The sequence below is a fragment of the Nyctereutes procyonoides genome, unplaced genomic scaffold (genome assembly GCF_905146905.1).
Source record: "Nyctereutes procyonoides isolate TBG_1078 unplaced genomic scaffold, NYPRO_anot_genome, whole genome shotgun sequence".
NCBI lineage: Eukaryota > Metazoa > Chordata > Mammalia > Carnivora > Canidae > Nyctereutes > Nyctereutes procyonoides.
In genome coordinates, this window is record NW_026575028.1 from 4,573,425 (window position 1) to 4,600,797 (window position 27,373).

The 27,373-nt window shown below is 57.9% G+C and overlaps 1 protein-coding gene across 3 annotated transcripts in view; it reads right to left on the minus strand.

Annotated features, from left to right (window-relative positions):
* Positions 1–317: 317 nt before the first annotated feature.
* The window catches only part of TSPAN11 (tetraspanin 11), a 75,165-nt gene continuing 48,109 nt past the window's right edge, over positions 318–27,373 (minus strand). Inside the window, exons 4-9 of one of the 3 annotated variants that reach the window (XR_008663180.1) lie at positions 15,279–15,353; positions 14,386–14,490; positions 11,438–11,596; positions 11,007–11,093; positions 10,759–10,823; positions 318–4,694 (exon numbers count right to left, since the gene is read on the minus strand). Coding sequence is in view for 1 of the 3 variants with exons in the window: in XM_055315617.1 (XP_055171592.1) it covers positions 4,635–4,694; positions 11,007–11,093; positions 11,438–11,596; positions 14,386–14,490; positions 15,279–15,353 (486 nt within the window). In the remaining 2 variants the exon portion in view is untranslated. Of the gene's footprint in view, positions 4,695–10,106; positions 10,127–10,758; positions 10,824–11,006; positions 11,094–11,437; positions 11,597–14,385; positions 14,491–15,278; positions 15,354–27,373 lie in introns of those variants that run through there. The other 2 variants (XR_008663181.1, XM_055315617.1) reach the window with 2 other exon arrangements.

Below are 27,373 nucleotides of genomic sequence, written 5' to 3' on the forward strand. Positions count from 1 at the left end.
TGGGGATGTGGGCTGACCACGGCTGAGAGCTTTCAGAGGCGCGCAGTCCGAGCCTATTTGCTTGTAGCCAGGAGCCAGTGGCACGTATGCGTAGGCTAAGGCAAGGTCCAATCAGAGAAAAGGTGAGAGCCGGCAAAAATAACGGTAAGTGGGACCCCGATCAGTGTGGTCAGTGGGCTTCCTCGTGGGGCTCCCCCTTTCCCTCCCTCTCCCCAGGACTAAGGTCCGCTTCAGCATGTACAGTGGGTTGAAAGACATCTGATGAACTGATGGCCTGGGATTTCCCTGTGGATGAGGAAAAAAGCCACAGAAGGTAGTCCTAGATACAATTCCTTTATTATCATGCCACCCAGCAGGTGAGGCCAGGCAGGCACTGAGGCCAGCGAAGTGGAGAGGTGTGTTTACAACTACAGTGACTTCTCTATATGCAGTAAGTTAAGGCAACTTCTCAGTCTCTAGAATATTGGGACAACCGTATCCAAAGGCCAGCTGGTTCCAGAAGCCCCCTTGACCTTCTACTGGGCTGCCTGGAATTCCTAGTGGCACTTGCACAGGGTGTCTCTGGGGCCAAAGCAGGAAGGGAAGGGGCACGTGAGAGGCTGGGGGTACAGACAGGGTGGGGGGCATTGTGCTAAACCAGAAAGTGGGGGTGATGAGAATGGAGCTGGACTCTCCCAAAGCACACAGGAGGGTGGTGGGAGAATGGGGCTGGGGACCTAATCTGTGCCCTTCCAGGAAGAGCACGCAGGCACCTGGTCTCCCAGCCATGGTCACAGAGGGCAGAGCAGGTGCTGCAAGAACGCACTGCAGGAGGGCGCGTTCGGGGCCCACTGCAATGCCTCACCCCATCCTCGCGTGGCCAGTGGGCTGGGCCCTGCTAGACCTCCCGAGGGATTCTGGGATGCTTAGGGTGATGCTCATACAAAGGAAGGTGGCAAATGTCCTTTGTGGGGAGCTCTAAAGCAGCGGTTCTCAAAGGGTGGGTCCGGGGCCAGGAGCCCCAACATCATCCAGGAACTTGTTAGAAATGCTCACTCTCCATGCTACCCCTGCAAATTTGAAGCTCTGGGGTGACACTTAGCAGTCTCCAGGTGACCTGATGCATCCTCAAGTTTGAGAACTTCTGGTTCAGACACATCACTAGCATCCTGGGCGATGTGAGTGCCACCCAGCAGTGACAGAAGATGCGTTTTCTCCTTAGCTCGTCAACCACTTTCCCCTATGCCTCCCCCACTCTCCCCAGGCCCAAAGTAGCCAGAAAGTAGAGAATATTTGCCAGGTGGAAATTGGGGTGGGTGGCGATGAACATGTTTCAGTTTGCTTCCTCTACCTCCAAACCCAGGGACGGACCGGAGTGGCTGCAGTGCACAAGGATTCCCCCACCCACCCCGGGGCTGTCCTGGCCCTGCCAAGCCTGAGTGTCTGTGGCTGTGCCCAGGCTGAGCAGCCTGCTGAAATTCCAGGCCATCAGCTCTGTGAGACAGAGGCTGCACTGTGCCACCCTCCAGCAGTACAGCGAGGGAAAGCTAGCTGAAGGTGGTTAACATGGGCCCCCGGGGTGGCTCTGAGTGCCTGTGACCTGAGACACCCCCCCCGGCTCCCAGCAGGGGGCAGCCCTCCCAGCCCTCTGGGCCCCTAGATATGATCTCTGCATGGGCACGAGATCCCACACGCCATGGGCAGGTTCTGATTGCTGAGGTCTGGTGTGCTCTTCCTTGGTGTCAACACTGGCACCCGAGGTGACAGGCTGGCAATTCCCCCGAGCATGGTCCCCAGGGCCCCCACGTGCTGCCTGAGCCAGTCCACCAGGAGGCCCCGGCTGTCAATCGGGAAAGGAGCCAGGCCGCTCTGCAGGTGTGCGGGGCGCGCTGGCGGTGGGGCCAGATGGATGGTTCCGTCCGATCTGGGAAGGGGGGCCAGGCCGCTGCTATTGGACAGAGAGTGCCCCCTGGGGGACCCGGTGTTTCCGAATGTCAGAATGTCAGCCAGATGGCTTCCTGCAGAGATGGAGAGCCACAGGATGCCGAGGAGCAGGGGCTCCCAGCCCAGCTTCCCTGGCTTCCATCAGCTGCTACCGCCTGGCAGGTGTCTTAATTGCTCTGAGCCTTGATTTGTCACCTGTAGAGGGGGGACCAGTACCTTCTTGTTGCGATCGCCACGGGAGAGCATGTACGTGACTCACACATTCAAAGCTCACGGTAGGCCCCCGGTGACCAGCAGCATCTGCTGTGGCCCGACCTGTACAGAATGCTGCCTTCCTTCCTGGGTCCCAGCGTGTCGGGGGCCTTTTGCTTGCACACGGCTGATGACAGCTGTCCACAGGCATGCCCTTCTCTATCCGAGGAATTCATGACCATGACGTCCAAGCAGTGCCCTGGGTGCAGATCCGCATGCTCTCAGGCAGGGTGGGCACATCCTTGGCTCCAGACTCCAGCCCTCTGTGTCCTGAGCCAGAGCCTGCTGTAACCTGGGCCTCCATCTCCTCTGCCCTTGCCTCACCTCCCGGGCTGTGGGCACCAATGAGCAGGTCACCGTTCCCTAAAGCTCTGCGTTGTTCCATCTCTGTAGCTTGGGCCATCCATCCTTGGTCTGGGTGGGCCGGTGTGCAGGAGCCTTTTGCTCGCAGCCAATCCTGCCTTCAGCCAGGATGGCCTAACCCAACACGGGGGGCTGGGGCCAGTGCTACCTGCCTATCACCCTGTCCCACCTCCACAAGCCCCACTGACCTCAGTAAAGAGGGCAGTGGCTCCAGCAGGGGCCACAGGACACAGCCCTTCCCCTGGCATCACCACCACCCACGGGCCCCTCCACTGGAAGAACACAGCTCTCTTTCAGGCCTCACTTGGTAAGACCTGTCAGTCTGTGACCTGGCCTTGCCGAGAGCTTGGGAGGTAGTTATTTCTCGGCTGCACGAGTCCCAGAGAATTGGAAGGCAGCAAAGATAGTCCCAGCACCCTTTTTCTCGGCCTTGGCACAGTCCGGGATTACCAGAAAGCTGGTTTCCCTGTTAATGGATTTGCAATCGCAACCCCAGGGCCCTGGGGGGCAGAGTTGCTGAGCCAGCCAGGGTTCCGACAGCCCCCAGGGGATCTCCGGGGTAGAGGAGCAATCTGCCCAGGGAAGCTGGTCTTTCCTGTGCATGTGAGTAATCTGCATTCGGAGGGCATACAATTTCTATACATGTAGGGCAGTGTCTGGGGACAGCAGTGACCTGTGTACGGAAGAGAGCACAGCCTTCACCCAGGACTGGCCCAGGTTACCAAGAGCTGCGCTCATCACCCTGGGGCTTGCCATGAGTTAGAGGCAAGGGGTGACCTTTCCTGGCCTTGATGTTGGCAACAAGGGGTCGCTCCCTCATGGTGGGTCCCCAGCCCCGGAAGCTTAGGACCTGGAAGGTATAGGAGCTAGGTGCGGGATTCCGGGACTATGAGCTACCCACTTGTGACAGTTACTTGGAGAGGGTCCCTGTGGCTGACTCCCAAGTTGACACCTGTTCTTTGGAAAACTGCCAGCGTCTCTACTCTGCCTTTTCCAGGGTTTTGTTGTTGTTGTTCCGTTCTATCTTAGTATTTAAGAAAATGGTTCCTGAAAATTCCCTGCCTGATTCAGAGAAGCAAGAGAGAACCAAAGGAGGGGACTGGATTCACTCTGGGGAGCAGAGCAAGGGCTCTGGGAGGGGCACGGTGGTGGTCATGGAGTCTGGGACTGTGGGCCCAGGAAAAGCAAGGCCCAGGGCGGAGCACCCCTCTACTCAGCATTGAGCCTTCTCAGTGGCCCCCATATTGCAGGGCCTGTGACTTGGTCTACCCAGGAAGGACTTTTCACTCCCACCCACACGAAGAGCTGGAGATCATTTAAAAACCTGGCATTCCTGAGAATCAGGCCATAGGAGATCCCTGCAGGGCCTAGTTACTACAGAGGGGGGGGGCACAAGCCATAGTGTTCTGGGGGATCTCTCCCAGGGATGGCTTCTGGGCAGTGCACAGGGTCCTGGGGCAGCATTTGCCTGTGACCTTACCTGCCCTGCTCCTCGCCCTGGTGGTGCCTAAGCCCAGTTTCTGGGGTCTCACCCCAGGCCTCTCCACTGCCAGGCCCTGTGAGAAGGAACCAGGCCAACAGGGCGCTATCTTCCAGGTGACAGGGGTGGGTCGGTGTATCAAAGGCTGGGGCTTCTGGGGGCAGAGCCCACCCTGACTGCCCCACCCCAAGCAGAGACAAGACGAGGGGTGCTCAGCACCAGTGGGGAGATGATGTGCCCCAGTGGGGAGTCCCAGAGGGGCCAGAGTTTTTAGACCTTCATTCTAGCTTTTGGAGCTGGGAGGGAGCAAAGGGTGTGATTCTCACCACCCCCTGCAGTCCACGGGACCCCACTGCTGGTGAGGGGTGCTGGTGGCTGTTTCCTGGCAGGATGCATCCTGTGCCCAGGGATCCTGGCAGTGAGCACTTGGTAGTGGAGAGAGGGGGCTGAGGGCCCCCGGCCTGGGTGGGAGCCACAGGAGCCATGGTCTTGGGCACTTGGTGGGTCCGAAGGGGCTAGGCACACAGTAGAGGGAGTTTCTAGGCAAGCTGGTGCTGACTCTGCAGGCCTGGAAGATGGGATGTGGGCACCTGTCCTTGCGAGGGGCAGTTGGCCATTAGTAAAAATGCAGCTGGAGCCTCCGGTGCAGGCAACAGGTGAGAACCATCCCACAGATCTGCCAGGTGGAGAGAGCAGAGGAGCAAAGAGCAATCAGAACCTCAGCAAGCAGCCCTCCCCAGAGTGCCCTGGAGCAGGCCTGTCACACTCGGGTGCACACATGGGCATCCTGATGAAGGCAGATTCCAACCTAGGAAATCTGGGGTGGGGCCCGAGATCCTACGTTACCAACAAGCTGTCCACTTCTGGTCTGCGGTCCCAGATCTCCAGAGACGGGCCAATTTAACTAGATCCTGGGTGGTAGTAGTTCCGCTCCCTCACTGCTGTCTGAAGCTGTCTTTCTCTAGGAGAGGTTCTGTCTGTGTTTCGCTGCTCTCAGACTCCAGAGCAACACTAAGGTTCATAGTCAGTTCTCTGGCTGATGTACAGAAGCCACCGGGCTCTCAGAGGCGCGCCCAGAGGGGTCGCCAACTCTTCCTGTTAAGCCAGCTTGGGATCCGGCACCAGGCCCAGCCCCAGCAGCTGGCCTGACAGTCCCTCCATTGCAAGGGGCTGAACAAGGAGGCACCAGAGCACCCTGCCCAAAGCTGGGCAGTGCTAGAAATTCCCCGTCCCCCTGGGGGGTCTCACTTCGCCAATCTCTAAATGCAGCACAAGAAGCTGTGGAAGTCTCAGACCCTCGAGGCCCGTGACTATGATCTTGCTGTGATAGCGATGCCATTGGATCCCAGAGGCAGAGGCGCCGCGGGGGCAGCCCCATACCTGTCTTGTGGCACGTGGGCAAAGGCAATTTCCTCAAAGATACAGAATAATGCCCATCGTCCCCAAGAGCTTCTCGCCCCTTTGCCCTGCTCTCCATCCCCACAGGGCGGACGCTGGAGTCCCTGAGCACAGCTCGCAGCTTCCGGACTTGGTCCTAAGAGCTGTGCTAATCCACTTTCACACTCAGCCACGAGCTGAAGGCAGCCCGAGAGGCTAGCTTGTCTCCCACTGGCTTCACGCAGGTGCCATCACAGCCACCACACCCAGGGGTCATGCGGCATGCCCTGCTCCCTGGCCCTTGTGGTCTGACGGCTAACCTGTGGGGCTATCTGGATCTTTCTGGTTCTGGCTGAGGTTGGGGAGGGTAGATGGGAAGGGTTGTGGCCACACCTCCTACAGTGTGGGGTTTGTGCCGGGGACTGGGAGAGTGGAACTTGCTGGAACTTGCCCGAGTGTTCCTGGGGTGCCTCCCAAGGGAAGGCAGAGAGAGGCTGGAGGTGTATGGGCCAGACTCTCCCCAACACATGTCCACACATACAGATGGAGCCTCCCCAACACATGCAGATGGGGCAAGGATGCACTCAACATGCATGCACACGTACGCACATACACGAGCACACACACAAGCACCCTGATTCATGCCAAGGAGTAGTGGCCATCTGATCCCTGAGGGAGCACCCGCGTCTCCTTCCTGAAATCAGCACCCATCGCTTTGTGTGGCCAGCACAGGGTGAGCAGAGAAAACAATTGACAGGTCGAGTGCAGGAGCAGGAGACGGCAGAGGATGGAGGATGGGGGGGGGCGGGGATGGCAGCGGAGGGGGCCCAGCTTGGGGCAGCGCTGCACGGGGCACAGCGCCCTCTTCTGGCAGCTGTCCAGGCACAGCATTTGCCACCCATGGGGCTCTTTTTTCACAGAGAGATGGCATTCTCTCAGTTGCTTTTGAGGTTTTTGAGCCAACACCTGATTGTTACCCAAGAGCATCAAGGAAGGGCCGGAGAGGTCCCAGGAAGCCAATCCAACATGATCTTTCAGCTTTCCCTTTTAATGACCTGCAGATCCCAATCTCAGCTGTCTTGTGAGTTTTCTCGGCTCTGCAACATGTTTCCATCCTCCAAACTGGGACTGTCCAGGTGGGAGTGCGGTAGCTTCTCTTTGGGCCTGTGTGATCTTGGGGACAGGTATATCTGTCTCTGAGCCTCAGCTCTTCCTCTATCAATAGGAAAGCCTCCAGACTGTTCAATAGCCTTCCCTGGAGAGATTCTTTAAAAACTAGGATGACAGGACCACACCATCACGGTTCCCCTCCTGCACCCTGAGCCTTTGATAAGCCAGGCAGTGGCCCTCCTGAGCCCTCGGAGTAAAGCCCTCCCTCCACAGCAACCAGTCAGGATTTTGCAAATTCAATTCCCTCACCCTGTCACTCTTCCCATCTTAATTCTTCTTGTTAAATCCCTTCAAGGTTTAATTATATATCACTTTCTCCAGGAAGCCTTCCCTGACTGCCCATGGCAGGTTATGGCCTCCTATATGCTACCCCAAGCCCTAGGTTGCACACGTGCACAGTGCCTCTGCCTGCAAGTGACAACCCATGCTCTATGTGTCTCCTCTCTTGAGTGAAAGCTTCCTGGGAGAAGGGACCACATCCTGCCCGCTGGTGGCCCCGGCACTAGGCTTAGCACCTGACACAGAGCAGCTCTCATTACAAAGCTGACAATGGAGGCTCAGCCCTCAGCATCCTCTGCACAGCCCCTGGGTGGGAGGCTTCCAGAGTGTGTGTGTGAGCAGGGTGGTAGGAAAAGGATGAGCCACTACATCCTTTCTAGACAGAAGCTTCCCTGCCAGAGTATGCTGGAAATTAGCTTCCAAAGTTATCTCAAGGTGGAGTGCCTCCAGAGTCTACCCACAGTAGAACACAGAGCCCCAGGACTGGGGTCCTCACTGGCTCTGCCATGGTGGCCATGTGACAGTGACCACATTGCTGGGCTTGGTGTCTTCAGATGTACACAAGGGGGGGCGGCGCCCAGTGTTCTCTACCCTGGTGCACACTGGAATCCCTGAGGGCTTTAAAAAATACCCAACGCCAGGCCTCATCTCGGAAAGTCCGAGTCTGAATCTGTGGAGTTGGGCCTTATTGTCACGTGCAGCTGGGGCTGCCAGCACTGGCCTAGGTACCTTGTAAGGTCCTTCCAGAACGCAGAGCGATTCGGAGGTATCCCAAGACCCCCATCATCCCTTTCAGGTCTGAACATCCTGAGTAGTGAGTGATGTGTCTGGGGTGGACACAGAGGCCCCGCAGGGTCTGGCTGAAAGGAGCGCCTGGCAGCAGCATGGAAGGGATGTGTGTGCCCATCGTGTGCGGGGCACCCGGCTTCAGTGGGCCGGCCGGCGTCCAACTTCTGCGGCAACCTGCAGCCACAGACAGCTCCGGGCTCAACAGGGACCACTGCCAGAGAGTTCCAATTGTTAACGGATTCTCCAGTCTGCCTCCTTGGAAACTCCACCTGTTGTTCCTATCTGTCTTCTGGTATCCCCGGAGTGTCCCCTTGCTCCCCCACATGCCTGCCTTTGGGTATTTAAGGACTGTGATGGTTCCCTCTCCTCCCTGGCCCCTGACCTTCCCCACGTCTGACCCTCCGGTGCCCTGTGGCTCCTGTCACTCACGCGGGCCAGCGTTCTCAGCCTGGCTGCACACTGGACCCACCAGGGAGCTTTACAAGGATGCTGATACCTGGCCGTGGGCCCCAGATGATGTGACTAAATTATGCTGGGGTGTAGCCTGGGTCTTGGGCAGTTCTGACGCTGGCCAGGTGGTCCCCAGGTGCAGGCAAGGTTGAAGCCTGCTGCCGTGGAGGCTCTGCGGAGATCCTGTGTCCCTCCAGCCCACCACCATCTCTCCTAAGTATATCAGCGCCTGGTCCGCGCACATCCATGGGGCCACAAGTGACATGTCGCCAAATATCTGCAATCAGGGTTTGTTATGTTAGCCACATTTTCTGCTTGGCGTTGAGAGCATTCACGAGACATGCTGTGATGTTCTAGAATATTGCAGCACGTGAGTCTCACTGAGGCAGGGTCCTTACCAAAAATCACAGAACCTGAGAGCTCCAACAACCAACTCAACCAGAGCGGCTCCTCGTGTCTAATACCCAGGCTCCTATGTGGGATTTCCACAGATTAGAGAAGTCTATCACTTCACGGGAGGCTTGAAAAATATCCAACTCCTCCATTTTATAGGAAGGAAGCCTGAGGCTCAGAGAGGGAACGTGACTTCCTCAAGGTCAGGTGAGAAGCGGGGAGGCCCTCTGACCTCTCCTCGGGTCCTGGAGACCAGGGGCACAGGACACCGCCTTTTAGCTGCTGAGGCTTGGGGATCTTTGCAGGGCCAGGCCGGGCATGTGTGGGGAAGGCGTCCGGTGCCCACTCCGGGGACCAGGGCTGAGCCTGGGGCCCGCCGGGTGGCCAACCTGGACTCGGCCAGCTGAGTTCCAGCATCGGCCAGCAGAGGGAGCTGTGACCGAGGCTTGGCTGCCCAGGGCCGGCGGAGCAGAAGAAGGGCACAAGCTGGGCGTCGGGCGAGGGGCGGGGTCCACGGCGGGGCCGGGGCAGCCCCTCTGGGGGCCCTGAGCGAGCAGCACCTCCACAGCAAGCTGCGCAGGACCAAGGAGTCATGGGGGTACGACATGGTCCTCCCCTCCCTGGGCAGTGCTCCCACCCCTGCCTATTTCACTTTGACCTCAGGCTTGGGGCCAGGCAGGCCCACCCCCTGCCCTGGGGGTCACTGGCCCTGTCTTCAGCCTCTCCAGGCTCCCCCAGGCCCAGGAGGCCAGGGGGAAGGGGATGGAGTGTGGTCCAGACGTGGTCAGTGTGCACACAGAGCAGGCCCCTCACACCTGAAGGAGACGGCAGGTTTCTGGAAACAAGTTATCCAGGAGCTGGAGCACACAGCTGCCCCTTCCTCACCCCCCAGTGGCGCCTCCTCAGCTCACTCTGTGGGGCAGAAGGCCTGCGCCAGGGAAGTGCCAAAGGGGGCCTGCGGATGCCACGCGGGGCTTCTGGCCTGCGTGCCAACTGTTGGAGATGGGGCAAGCTGCTCTGGCCAGGAAACAACTTTTCGAGAAGGCTTTTTTTTGAGAGACAATGTGCCCACATGGAAATGAATAAAATAACGAAGGGTACCATTTATTGAACACCTGCTATCTGCTCAGCGACGAGCCAAGTGATTTACATATATATTGCTAATCCTCTCACCAAACTAGGTATAATTAGCCCCATTTTACAAACAAGGAACTGAGGCCTAGAGATGGCGTAACTAGCCCTGGGTTGTCTGCTTCCCCCTACCCCCCCGGCCTCCAGCGGGTAGAGCCCCGGATGCACAGACCTACGTGCCCAGGCCGTGCAGTGATCTGGAAGGAGCCCACACTGGCGGGCTCTCTGAGCCAGCTGCCGCTACCGCCCTCTGCTTCTCTTTGCATGGAACTCTGTGTTGGAGGGCGGGTGGGATTGGGGAAAGCAAACACCACAAGTCAGGAGGCTTGGGGACCAGTTCAGGAGATGACACCCTTGGTCTTTTCTCAGGGTCCCAACCTTCTGATCCGTGGAATGGGAGAACGAGGACACGCCTGGCCTGGGTCTCACGTGGTGGCAGGAACAGAAAGCGCCTGAAACTGCTCTGAAGTCTACAGATAGCCTGGTAAACCACCACTTCTGCTTGCGGGGAGGCCTTCCCTGTTGAGCACAGTGAGCGTGTCATGCTCATGACCTCATTCTTGTCTAGACCTTCTGTTGCACGGCTGGGGGAATCCATGAGGCAGGCAGGGACGTGGCTGCTCTACGCCTAGAGCCCAGAGGATCTCCGGGCCTCTGACCGCCACCCCCCACCCCTCAGGGCTGGTAGTCCCGGTCCTTACGGGAAGGGCGGGGCGGCACTGCGCTCCCTCTGGAACTTGCTGCGCCAGGCAAGGTGGCCACGCAGGGCCCAGCCCCAGGGTGCCCCTCCTGAATCCTCTCTACCGACCCTGGACTGGAGCGACCGAGAGACTACCAGTGACTTCCTGGGTGTAGCAGGGAGGCGGGTGGAGCAGGGACACAGCAGAAGGCATCGCTCAGAGCAGAGAGCTGGGCATACAGGAAGTGTACATCCACGGGCAGGCATGTGTGTGAACACACACACCGGGGAATGAGTGCACATGCATGCACACACACACACACACACACATGCACCAGCACACCTGAACACATACCCGTGCACACAGTGCCACGTACACCTAGATGCATGCGGATGACCCACGGCCTCACACCTACCCCGGCAGGCTGCACACACACACCCGCGTGCACACACACAGGCAGCATGCACATACCTGAGCTCACACTCACACTCCTCAAGTTGGGCCCCAGGGCCCCCAGGCATTTTCCTTCATCTTTTCTGGGGAAGAGAGTGACCATGTGATTCAGGCTTGGCTGCTCAGGGAAGGTGGCAGAAGAGAGGGAGAGGGCAGGGCAGCACGTGGGAGTGCAGAGGGCAGTGATCTGCGATGCCCACCCAGGGGAGAGGGGTTCACAGCTCTGCTAGAAAACCCCGTCCTTATCTGCCCTGCCTCCAACTCACCTGCAGACAGGCCACCCCGATGCCCACCGCCCCCATGAGCAGTAGGTGGTCAGCCAAGAACTGCTCCAGCTTGGTGATGCAGCCTCCCTGTAAGGTAAGGGCAGGTTACACACGGTGGTCCAGAGGTGGGCGAGGCTGGGGCAGGAAGGGCTGGTGGGGGTGCTGCATCCACCCAGATGAGGGCAGGCCAGAGGCTTAAAGGGCCTGGTCCAGCATTTCAATGGCCCACAGGCTTCTTGAGTGACCCAGGGGCATGCCATGGTGTCCCAGGATCTCCCAGGGCTTTGTGGAGACCATTGAAGGCCAGCGAATAGGTGTTTCCTGCATCCCCCCTCCCCGCCCCTCTGCCAAAGCCTGCCTCTCGTGGGGGGCGGGGGTGCTCCTGGATGGCCAGGGCCATGGCAGAGCTCGGCTGGAGCTTGGGCACTCACCTCCACCTTGTAGATGTTGGAGGGATGGACCCGCTGGCCACAGCGCACCACCACCGTCTTGCAGCAGCTGTCTGGCACCCGGCGGCCCTCGGCCTCCTGAGACAGGATGTACGCGCTGTGCTGCCAGTCGGCAGAGCTGTTACTCCCGCAGCACTTGAACTGGAAGAGAGACAGACGCTGAGGGCCAGAGGCCTGGGGCTCCTCCAGCACCTCCGTGTCTGGGCTGCAGGACTCATTATTCAAATATTAACCCATCCCCGCTTTGTTCTCCCTGTGATTTTTCCTTTGCCTATTATGCGTAGTGTGCTGGTCTCTTTGAGGCCCTTCTCTCCAGGCAGGTGCAGAAGCTGGCTGTGAGACACCTGCTGGCTACCTTCTATCCACCCAAGTCCTGTAAGGAGATCATGCTCGGGGTTCTGAGGGCAGGGAGGGTCTGTGAGAAGATGCATGGGGAGTAGAAGCAGTTGGGTCCCTGAGAGAGTGGGGCTGTGCACCCCGGGCAGAGCCCAGGGCAGGGCCAAGACCATGTGGGAGTGTTTTCCTAGTCACCCAGGGAAGCAGGACCCCAGGGGCAGGGACCCCGCCTTGCCTCAGAGGTTCCTGGGCCCTCATTCAACCCTTGAAGCCTCAGAGCCCTCAGACCAACAGGAACACAGAGAGCGTCCCAGAGCCCAGGACAGGCAGGTCAGTGTTGACCAGAGGGGCGGTGTCAGTGCTGGATAAGACTGGTGGGCTTCTGCTCTGCTCCAGGGCAGGACAGCTCCAGCCCGGGGCCCCGGGGATGCAACAGGACACTGCTTCTCTCTTGCCTTTCTGAGTTGAGGGACCAAGTGCCCATGTGAGCCACAGAGCCAGCTGGGTGAGGCTGTCTGTGTGGGGGTGCAGGCAGCATGGGAGGTACGTTCAGTACAGTTAACGAGGGTGTGTTAGGCAACTACTATGCGCCAGGAGTGAAGCCGGGCCTGGCTCTTGCATCAGCCACCTGGTTCCTGGCTTTCTGACGCTTCTCTGGAGCTTACTAGGACAGACCCGGGGAGACGTGTGTAGCTCAGAGGAAGGGGCGAGTAACTCTGTTCACGAGCCTGAAAAGGCCCCACAAGGAAGAGGAGGAGCCCTGAGGAGGCAGGCAGGATGGAACAGCACCTGGGGCTGGGAATAGCACGGTGTGTGCGAGGAGTCACGTGGGATTATACTTCTGCGTGGCCCCTGGACAGGTTACTTGCCCTCTCTGGGCTTCAGTTTTGGCACTTGTAAACGGGGCAGATGAGGGACCTCAGTCTGGTGTGTGAGGACCGTGAGAAGTTATTCTATAAAGCCTGGAGAAGAGGGCCCTGCAGGGCAGAGCAGTTAGTAGGAGACACCCTCTCCTACGATGATCGTTTTGTGAGTACATGTGGGTGAGGCATGCAGGTGCCATTTGTGTACTGGGGTGCAGCCCGCGGCCCAGATGCTGGCCCTGGCCTGAAGCCGCTGCCTCCTTGAGGCTGCTTCCTCAGGCCTAGCTGCAGGCTGGGCCTGAGGTCCCTTGTGCACCTCTGGTTCTAACTGTGGCTGGCACGTGTGAGGTGGCAGACACTGGCTCCCACAGTGCCCTTCCTCATGCCGTTCCCTCCCTCCCTAGGCAAGCCCAGGACCTCCTTCCTGGCCCCCCAGGTGGCCTCCCCAGCTCTGTTCTCCACTCCGAGGGCCCTCCCAGCCTGGTGCTGGGTGCCGCTGCCGGCTCTGTGTCAGGCTCCCAGCGTGAGGCGCCGAGGGCAGGGACCAGATCCTCACTCGGGAGGCCCAACAAGTGCAGACCTAGCCTTGGACAGGGCTGCCCCACAGGGTGTGTGCAGGCAAAGCGTGTGGGTGTGGATGGGTGTCCCTATGTCACGGGTGCCTGAGCCACTGTAGCCAAGGACAAGAGACCACTTCATGCAGAGATTACTGGGGGCTAAGCCAGTCCTGGGGAGATGAGGAGGGTGCCTCCCCCACTCAACTAAGATGCCCCTAAAGCTCAGAGCCCCACCAACCTCTGCTCTGCTTACTTGCCTGCTATTCCTGGCAAAAAAGACCAAGGCTTCAGGCCCAGGGTGGGGTCTGCAGACACAGAGCTAAGGGTGAGGGTGGAGTGGCAGGGAGAAGGGAGACCCCAGCGCACAGGCAGAGCTTCCTCAGATTTTCAGACATGGAGCCATCAGGATCCTGGGGCCACAGTGTCCAAAAGAACTTTCTACAGTGACAGAAATGCCTTTTATGTGTGCTGTCCAATTTGGCGACTAACCACGTAAGGTTATTAGGCACTGAAGTGTGGTTTGTGACTGAGGAACTGGTATTTATGTGAAACAAATTTACATAATCACACACGGCTGTGACCACCACAGTGGCTGGTGCAGGTCTGAGGTCCACTTGCCCCTTCTCTACCTCAGGCAGGAGTGTGGGTGTCACTGGGAGAATTTGCTGAGTGTCTTCATAGACAGGACAGACTGCCCTTCTGCCCCACGCTCACAACTGGGAAGTTCTTACAGTGGCCTAACTGAAATACCTCCACTCCTCAGGGACTGTGGCTGTCTGCACCCAGAGGAGGAAGCAGGCAGCCTTGTTGATGGAAAGAGCCCGGATCCTGGCCAGGAGATGGGTCAGCCAGCTTGCTGCCCACCGGGGCCTGGCGGGGAAAGGCATGGGGGGTGGTGCTTGGAGGTGGCAGTTGGGGGGGAGCTGGGGTGGGAGAGCAGGACACAGGACGGGGAGGACAGAGCGAGGTTCAGTATGCAGTTTTCACAGTGGGGTGGACTTCTCCACATGTGATTATACTGAGTGCTCCACAGGCACTACGAGGCTGCAGTTTTAGAGGCCAGTGTGGCTCAGAGAAGGTAAGTAACCTGTCCAGGGCTACACGGACAGAAGGATGGAGTCGGGATTTGAACCCACGTCTGCAGGGGCTTCGAGCCCATGGGGCAGGTGCTTACGTCCTGCTGGAGGCGGTCCACCGACAAGGTGATGTCCACAGCTCCGGGCTGCCTGTAGTTCTCAGCCAGGGTCCGGGTCAAGTGCTGCTTCAGTTCCTCGCTGAGCTGGAGAGCGGGGAGGGGAGGCGGCCTCAGTGGAAGCACCCAGCCTGGTCCCACGCCCCCGGGTCCTTCTAACCAAGCCGGGAGGGAGGAGTGGGAGGCTGTGCAGGAGTTCACGGGGCGGGGGGAGGGGGGGGAGGCTGCAGAAGCCGGGGCCCTGACAGGTGCCAGGCAGAGCTGAGAGGCTGGCAGGGGGAGGCCCGGCTCAACACTGGTGGCAGGGCAAGGAGGCCGGGCACAGGGGCGCTTTTAAATCTGTTTTCATTAGATGATGAGGAAATATTAAAAATATTTACAACTGTTACCCTGCAGGCACGCATCGGTTGTACGGGTGCTGGCTTACAATAACCAATGTGTCATCTGTCTCACCCTGGTCGTGGTCTCAAGCCCCTGATTCCCAGAACCTGGTGGGAGGGCACCTGACTGGCCACTTCGTCCTTGTCCGAGGCAGGCAGGCAGGCCCCAGCCCCGGGCTTTCTCCTTGGATGCCCGCCAGCTGGACTCATCCTCTGCCTCTGCTGAGAAGGGGAGAGGGGCCGCCCCACCTCCCATGGGGCATTCCCACTCCCTGACTCCCACGCCGCACACCAGCATCAACAGATGGGGTGGAGAATCACTGGATGCGGGCCAAGACGTAGGACCCAGATGTGCCTAGGATTGTGGGGGCTGGAGAGACAAGCCCCCCCATGTGTCAGTGCCCTAGCTCCCCCATTCCTATGCACCCTGCCCTGTGCTGGTGCCCCCGTGAGGGGTGCTGATGGGGAACGTAGCAGGAGGATGCTTGCACTCACCCTCTGGTAGTACATGTGCGCCAGGACCCCCGCCACCAGCTCAACCAGGAAGATCACCAGCAACAGGCAGAAATACTAGGAGAAAGGAGTGAAGGTGGTCACCACCAGCATCAGGCCCGGGCGGGCAGATGGCACTTCAGGACTTCTAGGCCGAGAACTATAGTCTCCCCAAAGCAGCGGGAGAGGTGGGGCGACCTGCGAGGGACCCCATCACTCATACCATCTGCCTCCTCTTCCCAGCAGCTCTGGGTAGCCTCACCTTTCCTGGCTGCTGGTATGGAGTCTCCACACACCCCTTCACCTCCTGGTCTACCGTCAGTTCGTTAATCCATCCACCCGTCCAATGCTTATTAAATACCTCCTATGGGCCAGGTACCCTAAGTAAGACAGTTACTTCCCTCAGAGTTATTGGTGGGAGGGAGGGGGCACAGATAAATAAGTGATTACAATGCTGTGCTACAAATATTACAATGGGGTAAGCCCTAGAAATGATGGGTGGTCCTAGGTGGGGGAGGGCAGTCTGAGAAGGATTCCTGGAGGAGTTGACACCTGAATGGCACCTCTGAGGATGAGCTCCCAGGTGGAGAAGGCAGGAAGCATGTGCCAGGCAGAGGGGAGAGCATGTGGGAAGCCTGGAGGGGGCAGACGGTGGTGGAGAGAGCAGAAGAGGCTGTGAGTGTCGGGCTGGCTGGCAGGAACCAAGGCTCAGGAAATTGTAAAGGCACGTGGCCTAGGAAAGGCATCGGTGTGTCTTCAAGCCCTTCATGGCCCTGCACAGGGTTCTAAATTCCTGTTGCCACCACTGCCTGGCCTCAAGGCTCGGGGCTGCTCTGCACGCTTCACAGCCTGCTGGCTGGCTTCCCGGCTGTGCTCTCTTGCTCCCACCCGGTTTTACAGTCAGGAGGCTCCGGGACACTGTTCCATCTGCAGGTCAGAGATGCAAGTCAGGCCCACGTGGCCAAGCTGGGGACAGGGAGGAAGGGAGGAAGCAGGCTACAGGCAGGGGAGAGGGAATGAGGGGGAAGGCAGTAGAGTGCTGCTGCCTCCTCTGGGGGAGCCCAGCCTCTACCCATGCTCAGTGGTTAGTGACATCTCCCAGGCACCGCCTGTCCCGTCTGGCCATGGTCACTGATATCTCTGGATTGCAGGAGAGAGCTCAGCCTATGACTGAGCCCCAAAACTCCAGGGCTCATCAAATAGGGGAAGGGATGCAAGCAGGTGGGTCTGTGAATGGGAAGAAGGTGAGGGGAAGGCCAGGTGGGTAGGCCGGATGGGTGGCTGTTGGGCCAGTTCAGGGGTAAGGCGAGTTCATACCAGGGGCCTTGACTGACTATCTCCCAGAGCCCAGCATGAAACCTGGCATTGGGCAGGACTTAAACACAGAGGGAGGAGAGGGTATTCCTATTCACGAAGAACATTCCTTCCAGGGGCAAGGCTTCTTTCCAAGGTAAGTCAATAGTGCCCCTAGCCCCCAGACATTTTATTGAGCCCATGGTCTCCTGGGCTCAGCACTGGCCACCATCAGGGGTGAGGGAAGCTTTCCTGGACCTGAATGATGGTGGTAGGCCTGTGCTTCTCATCTATGGGGCCTAAGGCAAGAGTACAAATGGGAGTCCCTGGTACCCCCTTCTCCACCTGCTCCAAGCTCAGGGCCATACCAGAGAAGGCCTCTGGCCTACCTGTCCGAGCTCAGTCCATCCCCTGCCAGGATCCGCATACCCCACCCCTGCCACCACCCCTGGGGGGAGAATGTGGTGAGTTTAAGGAAACAGCCACCTTGTCACCTCTATGTGGGCTCTGGATGGAGGCCTATGCTGTCCACTGGCTCCTAGTCTAGAATGAGGAAGGGAGCTGCATGTCCCATGAGGGCATATTCCCTGGGCCTCATGGACTTCTTATGCCATAGGCGGGGTTAGAGGAAGGAGGGCCCCATGTGCCCGGGGCTGTGACAGGTGTGGGATGGTGTCCAGGTGAGCCAAGGCAGGAGGCTGACAAAAAGGTCTGTGGATGGGCTCTCTCTGCTTGATGAGCCTCTGAGATGCAGGGCCTGGAAGCCCGAAGAATGGTGGTGGAACGTCAGTGGATTTGGGTTTGAGTCGGGCTCTGCTACTTCCAGGCTCTGGATGAGCAGCCACCGGTGCCTAGTGTGAATTAGGAAAACGTGCTCCAAGGAGAAACTGTGGCTCAGGGAGTTGGGTGGGCTGAATTTTGATCTTCCCCAGGCTCACTCAGGGAGGCCCTGAGTCATAGCCCCGGGATGCAGCATCCAGGGCCATACACAGGGCCGTGCCTGTGGGATGGAGCCAGTGGATGGGAAGAATGGCACCCTTGCTGCCCTGCCCATCCCAAGGGGTTCAAAGCACCCAAAGGAAGGACACTATGCCTTACAGCGATGTGACCTGCTCCCTGCTCCCAGAGTGTGCGGGTGACAATGTGAAGTGAACCAGACTGGTCAGCCAGCAGCAGGCCTGATGGCCCGGGCCAGGCTGTGCCCCAACCGGGAGCTGCCCGGTGCCCCCGACAGCCCAGAGCAGCACTGACATCCTGCAGCTCCTCTGACACGGCTGCCCTTCCTGCTCACCCCAAATTGCCCCCCGTACCCCCTTGACCCCAGTATTCTGGGGCCAGCTCTCTTTCTGCGCACAGGACCCTACATGCAGAGATGGCTAGTCAGTGGCTGCCAGGCTCCCTGGGTGCACCCTGTGCCCTCAGGGGTGTTGGAGGCAGGCTGAGAGAGGATGCAGGCTGCTGGAGCAAGGAGGGCAGCATGTTGCCCCTCGCCGCCTTCCATCTGTGGGGGGGAGAGGCTCTTCTTCCCATCACTGATGTCCCATCAGCGGGGACTGTCAGCCGGGAGTCACGCTGGATGGTAGTCATGGAGGCTTGGCAGTGTCGTGCCACTCCCCCCGGGGAAGTCACTGCCACCGCCGCTGGAAGCTGGGCTGGGAGGAGGGCCGATGGGCCGGGCGGGCTGACTTAGTACACGCCAGCCCTCGACACGCTAGGAGGCACCGAACGGCAGCCCAACCTGATGGAGTCGTCGGGGGCGAGCAGAGCACTCCCGCCCACCTGGGAGCCTGGCTGTTCAGAGGCCTTCAGGAGGGGTGTGTGGGCCAGCCTGGGGTCCTTGGGGACTGATGGCCGCATGCTGGGGAGTGGGCAGGCCGGGTAGGCCGGGTGCTGGGGGTCATGGGCCCTGGCACCAGACAGCAGCAGCAGCAGCGGTGGGAGGGCTGCAGGTGCGTGACTCACCTAGGCGGGGGAGGCCCTGAGTCAGCCCCGGTGTGACGGTCCTCGGGAAGCTGGCAAAGGGTCACACACGTCGGGATCCCCCGCCCTGAGGGTCCTGGCAGCCCTGCCTCTGGAGCAGACTGCTGGAAGACTGGGCAATGGGGCCAGTGGCTAGTGGGGGTCGGCCATGCAAGGCCGTGAGCTGTGACAAATGTCTCTCCCCTGCCACTCCACCTTTGCTTTACCGAGCCTCCCTGACTCCCCTCAGGCCAGCCGGGTCATCCCAGCACTTCTAGAGCACAGGCTAGCTGGCTCCAAACCTGCAGAGCACCCCAGTGCCTGCACACGGTCCCTAAACATGTGCCAGCCTTCCAGCCCCCGCCTGTTTGCCCTCAGTGACTCCCTGCCTGGAATTCCAGGGCCCACCTGTCCTTTGTCACCCAGCTCCATCTTGGCCTTCACTAAGTCCTCCCCGGGTCTGCAGTAGGTGCTAGCCTTCCCAGCCCAAATGCCCACAGAGCTTCATCTGCCTCCAGCTTCTGCTCCTGCTCCTCAGCTAGACTCAGGCCCTAAACACTGTTCCTCCCAGGCCGGGTGAGTGACCTCACCTTGCCCCCTGCTCCAGAGGTCACCTCTGCCTCTGGTGTTATGGCCCTGTCTCCCCAGGATGACTGTGAGTTTCTGGGGAGCAGGGACCACATCTCAGGCTCTTCTGGCTCTCCCTCAGGGTCCACTATGGTGTTGGGTCCAGATGCATGCTCAGTAAATGCCACCTGATGAAGACCCGTGAGTGCCCTTTCACCAAGAACCCCACAAGAGACAAGGGGGACTGGCCAGTGTGTGCGGGCCCCAGGCGTGGAGGCAGGAGCCCAGTCATCGTCTGATCCATGGATGGCTCAGAATTGTCACCATAGTTTAATTTATACCAGTGGTTCTCTACCTGGCATGACTTTGCCCCAAGAGGACATTTGGCCATATCCGGAGATGTGTTTTTATAGTCGCACCTGGGGAAAGGAGGGCTCCTGGCTGGCGTCTAGTGGGGAGAGGCCAAGGATGCTTCTCAACGTCACACACGACAGGCCTCACCGCAAAGAATGATCCAGTCACCTAAAATGTCACAGGTGCCGGACTGAGAACCCCATCTACACATTTAACTTCAGAGTCTGAGGCTGCTGCTGGGACTTGATTTGCGTATGTGCCCCTCAGCCCTAGGGGAGACATAAAAAGAAAGATCTGAGGCAGGCTGGCTAGTTCCTGGGAAGCCTGGACCTGAGCACACACAGAGGCATGAGAGCGGCCTACTCTGTACCCTCCTCCGAGGGGACCAAGTGGCAGGATGTCGCCCACTCTGACTCCAGGATCAGTGAAGCCTCCAGGGCTCCAGTTCCTGGGCCCTTGGGCCGTGGGGCTGTTGTGGGGATGCTATGAGCCCGAGAGCATCCACAGCCTGTTTCCCGAAGCAGCTGGGTAGCCCCTGGCTTCCCCCACGTGAGCCGGGGCGGGCTGGGCGCTGCAGCCTCACGGAAGCATGAAGACGGCTCTGGCGCTGCCAGCTCCGACACCCTATGTGTAATTTGGAGGCGTCCTATTCCACTGCAGGTCGGGATTTACCGGCTTCTCCCAGCTACCTGGCCGGGGCAGGCCCGCGCTCTACCCCCAGGCAGCTGACGTTCTCTCTGGGGCCACCAGGATTCCTGCAGCCGAGGGGCGACAGCCCGACTCAGGGCGCCTGCCGTGCTTCTCCAGAGCCGGCCCCGTGGTTTCCTACCGAGAGTGATGGAAAGGCATCGCGTCCCCCCGAGACACGGAGAGAGCAATGAAGCTTCCCTGGCAGAATCAGCACCTCATGCACCTGCGCAGCCCCAGCACGCCGTGGGGGACCTGTGACGGCGAGGCCAGGGTGTCGCTCTTGCTGGTGCCCGTGCCTCTCGTGAGCACGTCTCAGGATGGCTCCCAGCCACCCTCGGGGCGAGCACGGCGTTGGCCTCCCTGTGACCGTGAGACGCGTGCATGGAGAGGCCGGCAGCTGGTCTGAGGTCACACGGCAGGACGTGGCCGAGCCCAGCGTTTCCAGCTGCAGAGCCTGTGCGCTGGCTTGCTGTGTGCGTCACCCCCAGGAGCGGCCGGGTGGGTGGCTACAGGGACCTCAGACCCTCGGCCAGGCAGGCCAGGCGTGCTCCGGGTGGCCTCTCCCAGCGGCCTCCTCTCCTTCCTCAGGGGCCCCGCCGGGCACTCCAAATGGTAGCTTCTGCCTGCCGGGCCGCTCCTTCACGCCTGTGCTGGGGCTACAGCCACGGCTCTCGTGCCATGCGTGCCCCGCCACCCATTGCTTTGCTCGGCCCAGCCCCATCCTGGGCCAGAGCCCAGTGGCCTGCACAGCTGTGCAGCGCTCCCTACGGCCTGCACCTTTCGACCTGATGTCGCCTGGGCCTCGCTGCCCCGACCGTGGCTGCGTCATACGTTGTTAGCCATCAAGTCTCAGCTTAGGTCAGGCCTCCCCCAAGCCCACCCTGTGCCAGAAGTTCCTGCGCATGACCTCACAGCTGACATCCTTCTTTCGGTGCCTCTGTTGGACTCCTGGGTCTCATGTGTGTCCTGCCCCCCAGGACCATGGGGACTTTGATCCTTGTTTGCCCTCCTACTCTGTCCTGTGTCTTATTCTGTCCTCACAGTCCCCAAGGAACCTTGGTGAACTGGGCCCAGCCTGGACCTAACTGCTCCCTGACCTCCAGTCCCACTTGCAGTTCTGTGACTGGCCAGTCCCTGCATTCAGGGCTGTCCCCAGTCCCTCCAGAAGCAACCACTGACGCTTGGTCTGATGGGGACCAGGAATGAGACTTCTATAGGAAGTTCTTGTAGCCTCTGCCTCTAGCACCCTCCGTGAGAACTATGCCACTTCAAAATCCACCAAAGGGTGCCCCAAACATAGAAGGAACCAGTTTGGAAAGCACAGAAGGGGACCCAAACATTTCTCTTCCCTCTGTACCATCTAAGTTTCTTTTTTTTTTTTTCCTTTACTCTTTAATGGTACAGTTTGAACTAGAAGTGAAGTTGGGTATTTTCTAAAACTAGAAATCCAAAATGAAGCTGGAACAGCACAGTACTGTCTGAACCAAACCAATACTTTCTTTAATGAGAAGCTCTGCAGGAGCTATGTGGCAATATTTCTAATGGTGACATTAAGGTGATTAATTAGAAATTGCATCTGCAGATGAGCTAATGCTGCATGAGGACAAGCTGAACCCCAGATATGGCTTCTGGGGCAGAGCCACTGGTGCATATGAGCCCAGACAGCTTGGCACCAGCTGGCATTCTCCCCACAGTGTTAAGACTTTATATGACTGGACTTTTGGAACTCCTTGCTGGGCTGATTCTACCACAAAGAAGGGAACCTGCTGATGCTTTCCTCCTCGGCCCCCTCCGCTATTCTGCAGGATCAGAGACGGAAACCAAGCCACAGCTGGAAAACTGAGGAGGCGTGGCGTCCAGGCAGGTGGAGGTGGAGTTCCCAGCTCATTCTAGAGCAGTGTGGCAACAGGAGAGGAGAGGGGACTCGAGGCGCTGCCAAGGTTATGCTGCCCGGAGAAGGGCGCCGCCAGTGCGGCTGTGTGTGAGAGGGTGACAGCGGCAGGCCGCAGCAGGGCCAGGGAACTGCCAATAGGCCACATAGGAAGAGAGGGAGCCCCTGTTTAAGCGGCGATGACCTCAGGTGCATTAATTTCTGGCTATTCACCACTGGCCGGAGGCAGTCAGGGCTCAGAGGTACGGCTGCCCAACTGTTGGTGCAGAAAAGAGAGGATGTGGGCTTGAGAGCCTTAAGCCATTCCTGTAAGGTGATATCACTGTTGGGAGGATGAAGGTGACCTCAACCCCTCTGGGCCCCCGCCATTCAGCCCCTCCACCTGGGGGGCCCTGCAGGCTACATACAGGATGATTGTATTCTGGCTGACATCTGAAATTCACTCTCAGTTCCGGCCCAGGTGGGGAGACCTGGTCCAACTAGAGATGGGAAGGTGGAAGACGAGGGGAGGGAACAGGCCGGGCCTGGGAGAGGCAGGAGGCCTTTGAGGGCCACATCAAGAGAATGCCATGGAGGCTGTCCAAGGTCCAAGCCAATATGCTGGGGTCAGGAGATCACATTGTTTGGGGGTGGGGGGTGGGTAGCGCACAGGAGGAGAACCTAATTTGGGACTCCAAGCCAAAGACAGGTATCAAGCCAGGACTGCCACAAGTTCAGGGTTGGATGGGCCTAAGACAGTGGGTCCAGAGGGGGAGGGGCCTGGCCTGCTGGCTGGCAGGATAAGGGCCAGACTCCTCTGGGCACACGTCCTGGCAACTCAGGGCATGCTGCTGCTGGAGGCATTTGGGCACAGGAGAAATGGCTGACTGCTGCCTCCAGCTGTCCCCTGGAAGGACCCAGATGTTCCTGTTGGAGTCTTCTCCCAGGCTGTGGGGGAGATGTGGCACAGCCCATAGACCTCTGTGCAGGCGCCTGGAACATATGAGATTTGCCTGGGCCCAGGGCAGGACCAAGGATGGGACTAGTGACAGGTTGCTAGGGGTGGGAAACTTAGAATTAGGATAGGGTTGGCTACAGGGAAGAAGGGAAGGTTGAGCAGGAGAAGGTCCTACCAAGCTTGGACGTACAGAACAGCGCAGAGAGGTCAGAAGCTTTGGCCAAATGGAAACAGGAATCCAAACCACCTACAGGGCTCTTGGTCCTTTGCTACAGGTGTCTTCTCATTAGACTCCAAGCTGAGAACTGGGCTGTAGGCCCCCTTGTGTCTTCTCTTCTCATCCTGCTTTGTGCCCAGTAGAGCAGGAAATTCTGGGAATGTGCTAGAAATGCTTGCTGAGGTCAATGGCAGCCCTATCAATGGAACGTGGAGAATGAATTGCAAAAAACTGTAGGAGAGGAAGTGGTGGAAATTAGGTGGCTGTAAAACCCACCCCATACAGAAAAGCTGCTGCAACAGGCAGGCAGTGATATTTTCATCCACTGCATCCTGAGATAGGTGGATCTTGAAGCCAGGATGGTGCTGGTCAGAGAAGAGTGATGTCACACAAGGTGCCTTGGTCTAGGGGTCTGGGTCCAGCTTGCCTCTGTAACAAGATGCTGTGTGACCCTGGGCAAATCACTCACCCTCTCTGAGCCTTCTGCATAAAATGTGGGGCTCAGATGGGAAAAACACCTTGGTGCTGTGGCGTCATCAATCCATGCCATGTACGGACTTTGCCTCCTCTGTCCTGGCCTCCTGCTTCCCACAGGGACAACTAGAGGAACACCCCCGGCGTCTCTTCTCCTTGCTCACTGCTTGTCCTATCTGGTGAGTGGGCCTTCCTCCTTCACTTCGGGACCAGCCTGCCCTCAGGATGCCAAATTTTCTTCTCTCCTGCATGCAGTGAGTTTAGTGGGGGCAGTTCGTAGAAAAGCATGTGAGCCTCTTTCAACCAGAGCTGACGGAGGTGCTAAGGCTTCTGGCTGCAGAGAGAAAGCCACTACTCCAACCAGCTTCACTAGTAATGACGGTGACCTTTTGCTGCCATCTCTCTGTCTCCTGGGTCTTATTTTTCAATTGATTGTAAATGCCCCTTAAAACCTCAGCATGATGTGTGGGAGATGGAGTAGGCATCTATGTCAAAGGCATGTATGTCAATACAGAGGCACCGACTTCAAAGCCAGGACCAGGACATGGTATGAGACGAGCACATCCAGACAGCTGTCCAGCCACCACTACTGTCCCAGGCCAAGGGGCGTGGGGAGGCCTGCGGCCACTGCCACAATGAGAATGAGGTGTGGATCAGACACAGCTCATCGATGGGTGGGGGGGGGGGCTCCTGCTCTCTGCCTCCCCCAGGGCTCTTGGCAGGGCAAGAGCCTCTTCAGAGCTGGACAGTACACACTGTCCAGCAGGCCTCACTAGCTATGGGGCCTCAGGAGAAGATTTTTCCCCTTGGGATCAGTTTCCCCCAGCTGCCAGCTCACTTCCAGGCCACCCTTGCTAGATGTCTGCTTGTGGAGTAAGATCCATTTGAACACTGGTGGGAGGGACACATCACCGGAAAGTCAGAAACATCTGCATGTACAGAAAGGCTTGCAAGGGAGTTGTGAGGGGCTACCTGGGGCTCAGATGTCCTGCAGCCCCAGTGATCAGGGCCCGGACTAGGCTTCAGTAGGTGAGAGGGACGCTAGCATGTCTCCTTCCTGTTACATGGCTAAACTCAGAATCTGCTAAGGAAGCGTAAGGAACCGAATGGTGGGGAGGAAGTCATCCGGAGTTCAGCAAACTCTTGCATTTGGGATATAAATAGATGATGTTTAGCAACCATCCCCTGCGCCACCCCCCCCCCCCCGGCAACACAGACACACGTGTGCACCTGCACTGTCTCTAAGCCTCCCCGGCCAGCCCTACTCTGAGTGAGACTTGCTTGGGCCCCAGCTGGGGCAGGGTTGGGGGATGGGGGATACAGAGAGCCACCATGATGGGGTGATCATCTATCCACACATAACTGAGTTGAACTTTCTCCCACTAGGCCAGCACATTTTCTTTGGTGCATTAACAGAGCTGCTTTCTGCCACACTGCCTGTATCCTCAAGCTTGCCCTTCACTTTTAAGTGGATCAGGGCACAGGCAGCTGCTAACTGATCCCAAGTTCTCCACATGCTTCACTTTTCACCTGGAATGCAAACCCTGAGGTCCTGAATCGCAAGATAGGTGAAAGCCCATTGCCTGTGTTGGAAGCATGCCAAAGGGAGGTGCAAAGCTAGCCTGGGGCAGCAGAGAAGGCCCTGGAGCAAAACTCAGGTATTGACTGGGCATCTACGTGACCTTAAGCATGTCTCTGACTCTCTTTGAAGGACCTCGGCAGGCCCTGCTGGGAGAGGCAGGGTACAGGCTGGCTGAATGGGTCTTTGAGGAGCCCTTGCCTCCGGACTCTGAGGGTATTCTGCATCCTACTTCCTTGTGAGGAGCCTTGGCGAGAGTCATCCCGTCCATTTCCCTGCCTCTACTGCACCAGGAGAGGAGGTTCAGATCAACCATACAGGACCAGGAAAGGCTATCCTGCTCTGATGCAGAGGACAGCCTTGGCTGTAGGATCCATTCTTTTGAAGCCTGTGGGCAGCTGACCCAAAGGTCAAAGTGCTACCAACCAGATGAGGCTATGGCCACCCGTTGGCTGGATGGCTGATGGAATGCTGACAAAGTAATGTGAGCCTGACAAAGGAGCAATGGGGAGACACAGTCAACCTCCCCTCTGCTCCCCGGGCACCAGGATCCTTCCTCCATTATCAGCTTCTATCAAGGAAGTGGTCCTGCCCAAGCTGTGGGGACCCTGGGAGTAATTGGCCCTAAGAATAACTCCATTTATTTAGGTTCCTCCTCAAAGGAGCTTGGTCATGGTGATGGTGATGTAAATGATAATTATAGCCACATTTTATGATCTTTATATAATGTGGTGACTCGTTTCCTAAGCCTTAGAATACTCCCTCGTTCTCTTCATACCTTAACCCCTAGATAAACATAGGGATCCCAAGGTGGCCAGAAGTGGCTGAGTGACTTTCCTGAGTCCCAGAGTAAGTTGGGCAAGCTTACTACAACTTGCTTTTTTTTTTTAAGATTTTATTTATTTATTTATTCATGAGAGAGAGAGAGAGAGAGAGAGAGAGAGAGAGAGAGAGGTAGAGGGAGAAGCAGGCTCCATGGAGGGAGCCTGATGTGGGACTCGATCCCGGATCTCCAGGATCAGGCCCTGGGCTGAAAGCAGCGCTAAACCGCTGAGCCACCTGGGCTGCCCCTACAACTTGCTTTTGTTTTGTTTTGTTTTTTTTTTTAAATTTTTATTTATTTATGATAGTCATACAGAGAGGGAGAGAGAGGCAGAGACACAGGCAGAGGGAGAAGCAGGCTCCATGCACCGGGAGCCCGACGTGGGATTCGATCCCGGGTCTCCAGGATCGCGCCCTGAGCCAAAGGCAGGCGCCAAACCGCTGCGCCACCCAGGGATCCCTACAACTTGCTTTTGAACCACAGTCCTTGATTCTAGATCTCATTGCCCTGGCTAACCAACTGTCAATATACTTGATGGAAGTGTTGCAGTCTGGGGTCTCATTTTCACAAATCAGTTCTAGCACTTCTTACACTTTAATCCATCCCCTAAATATAAAAGAGCCCCTGACAAGGACCCAGTTTAGCCTGAACTATTCATCATAATCTTCATTTGGCTTAAGATATAAAAGTTTTCAGAGCCCGTATTCAAAAATCTAAAAATATCCCTTTCTTTTGATCAGGGTGGTGTCTGTCCTGGTCACCGGCCTTAGGCTTAGATGGCCTGAATTATCTGGCTCCCTCATGCAGCCTTCGCTAAGACAGAAGATCTGGTGTAAATAATTTAAACCCCATTCCCTTTCCCCTGCGCAGATTTCCTATACCGCGCCGGGCGGCATTTCAACACCAGCAAAGATGTGCTATTCCTGTCTCTGATGAACGCTTCCTTCTTAGGAAAGTGACTTTAGGGGCTGCAGAGGTGCTAGGAGGAAGGGATCGGACCAGGGCAGATGTGGTGCCATGTGAGCTGGACCGTCTCACTCTGGGTCCTTCTCAGGGAACATCTGATGTCTGGCCTTGCCCTCTGCCTGGTCCAAGCTGGATCCACATCACTCGGATGCCTGGTCTTTCATCTTTCCCTTTCCTCTTTGGGGACCACTTTGTGCAGAGCCAGACTCACTGCATTTCTCCTTTGGAGTTTCCTGCAGCCCTTTAGCTGATGAAAGATTTCAAAAGGAAGTTAGACGAGGAGGGGGAAAGCATGAAATGAGAGCAGCAAGGAGCCTCCAGGAACCACAGAACACTTTCAAACTGCCT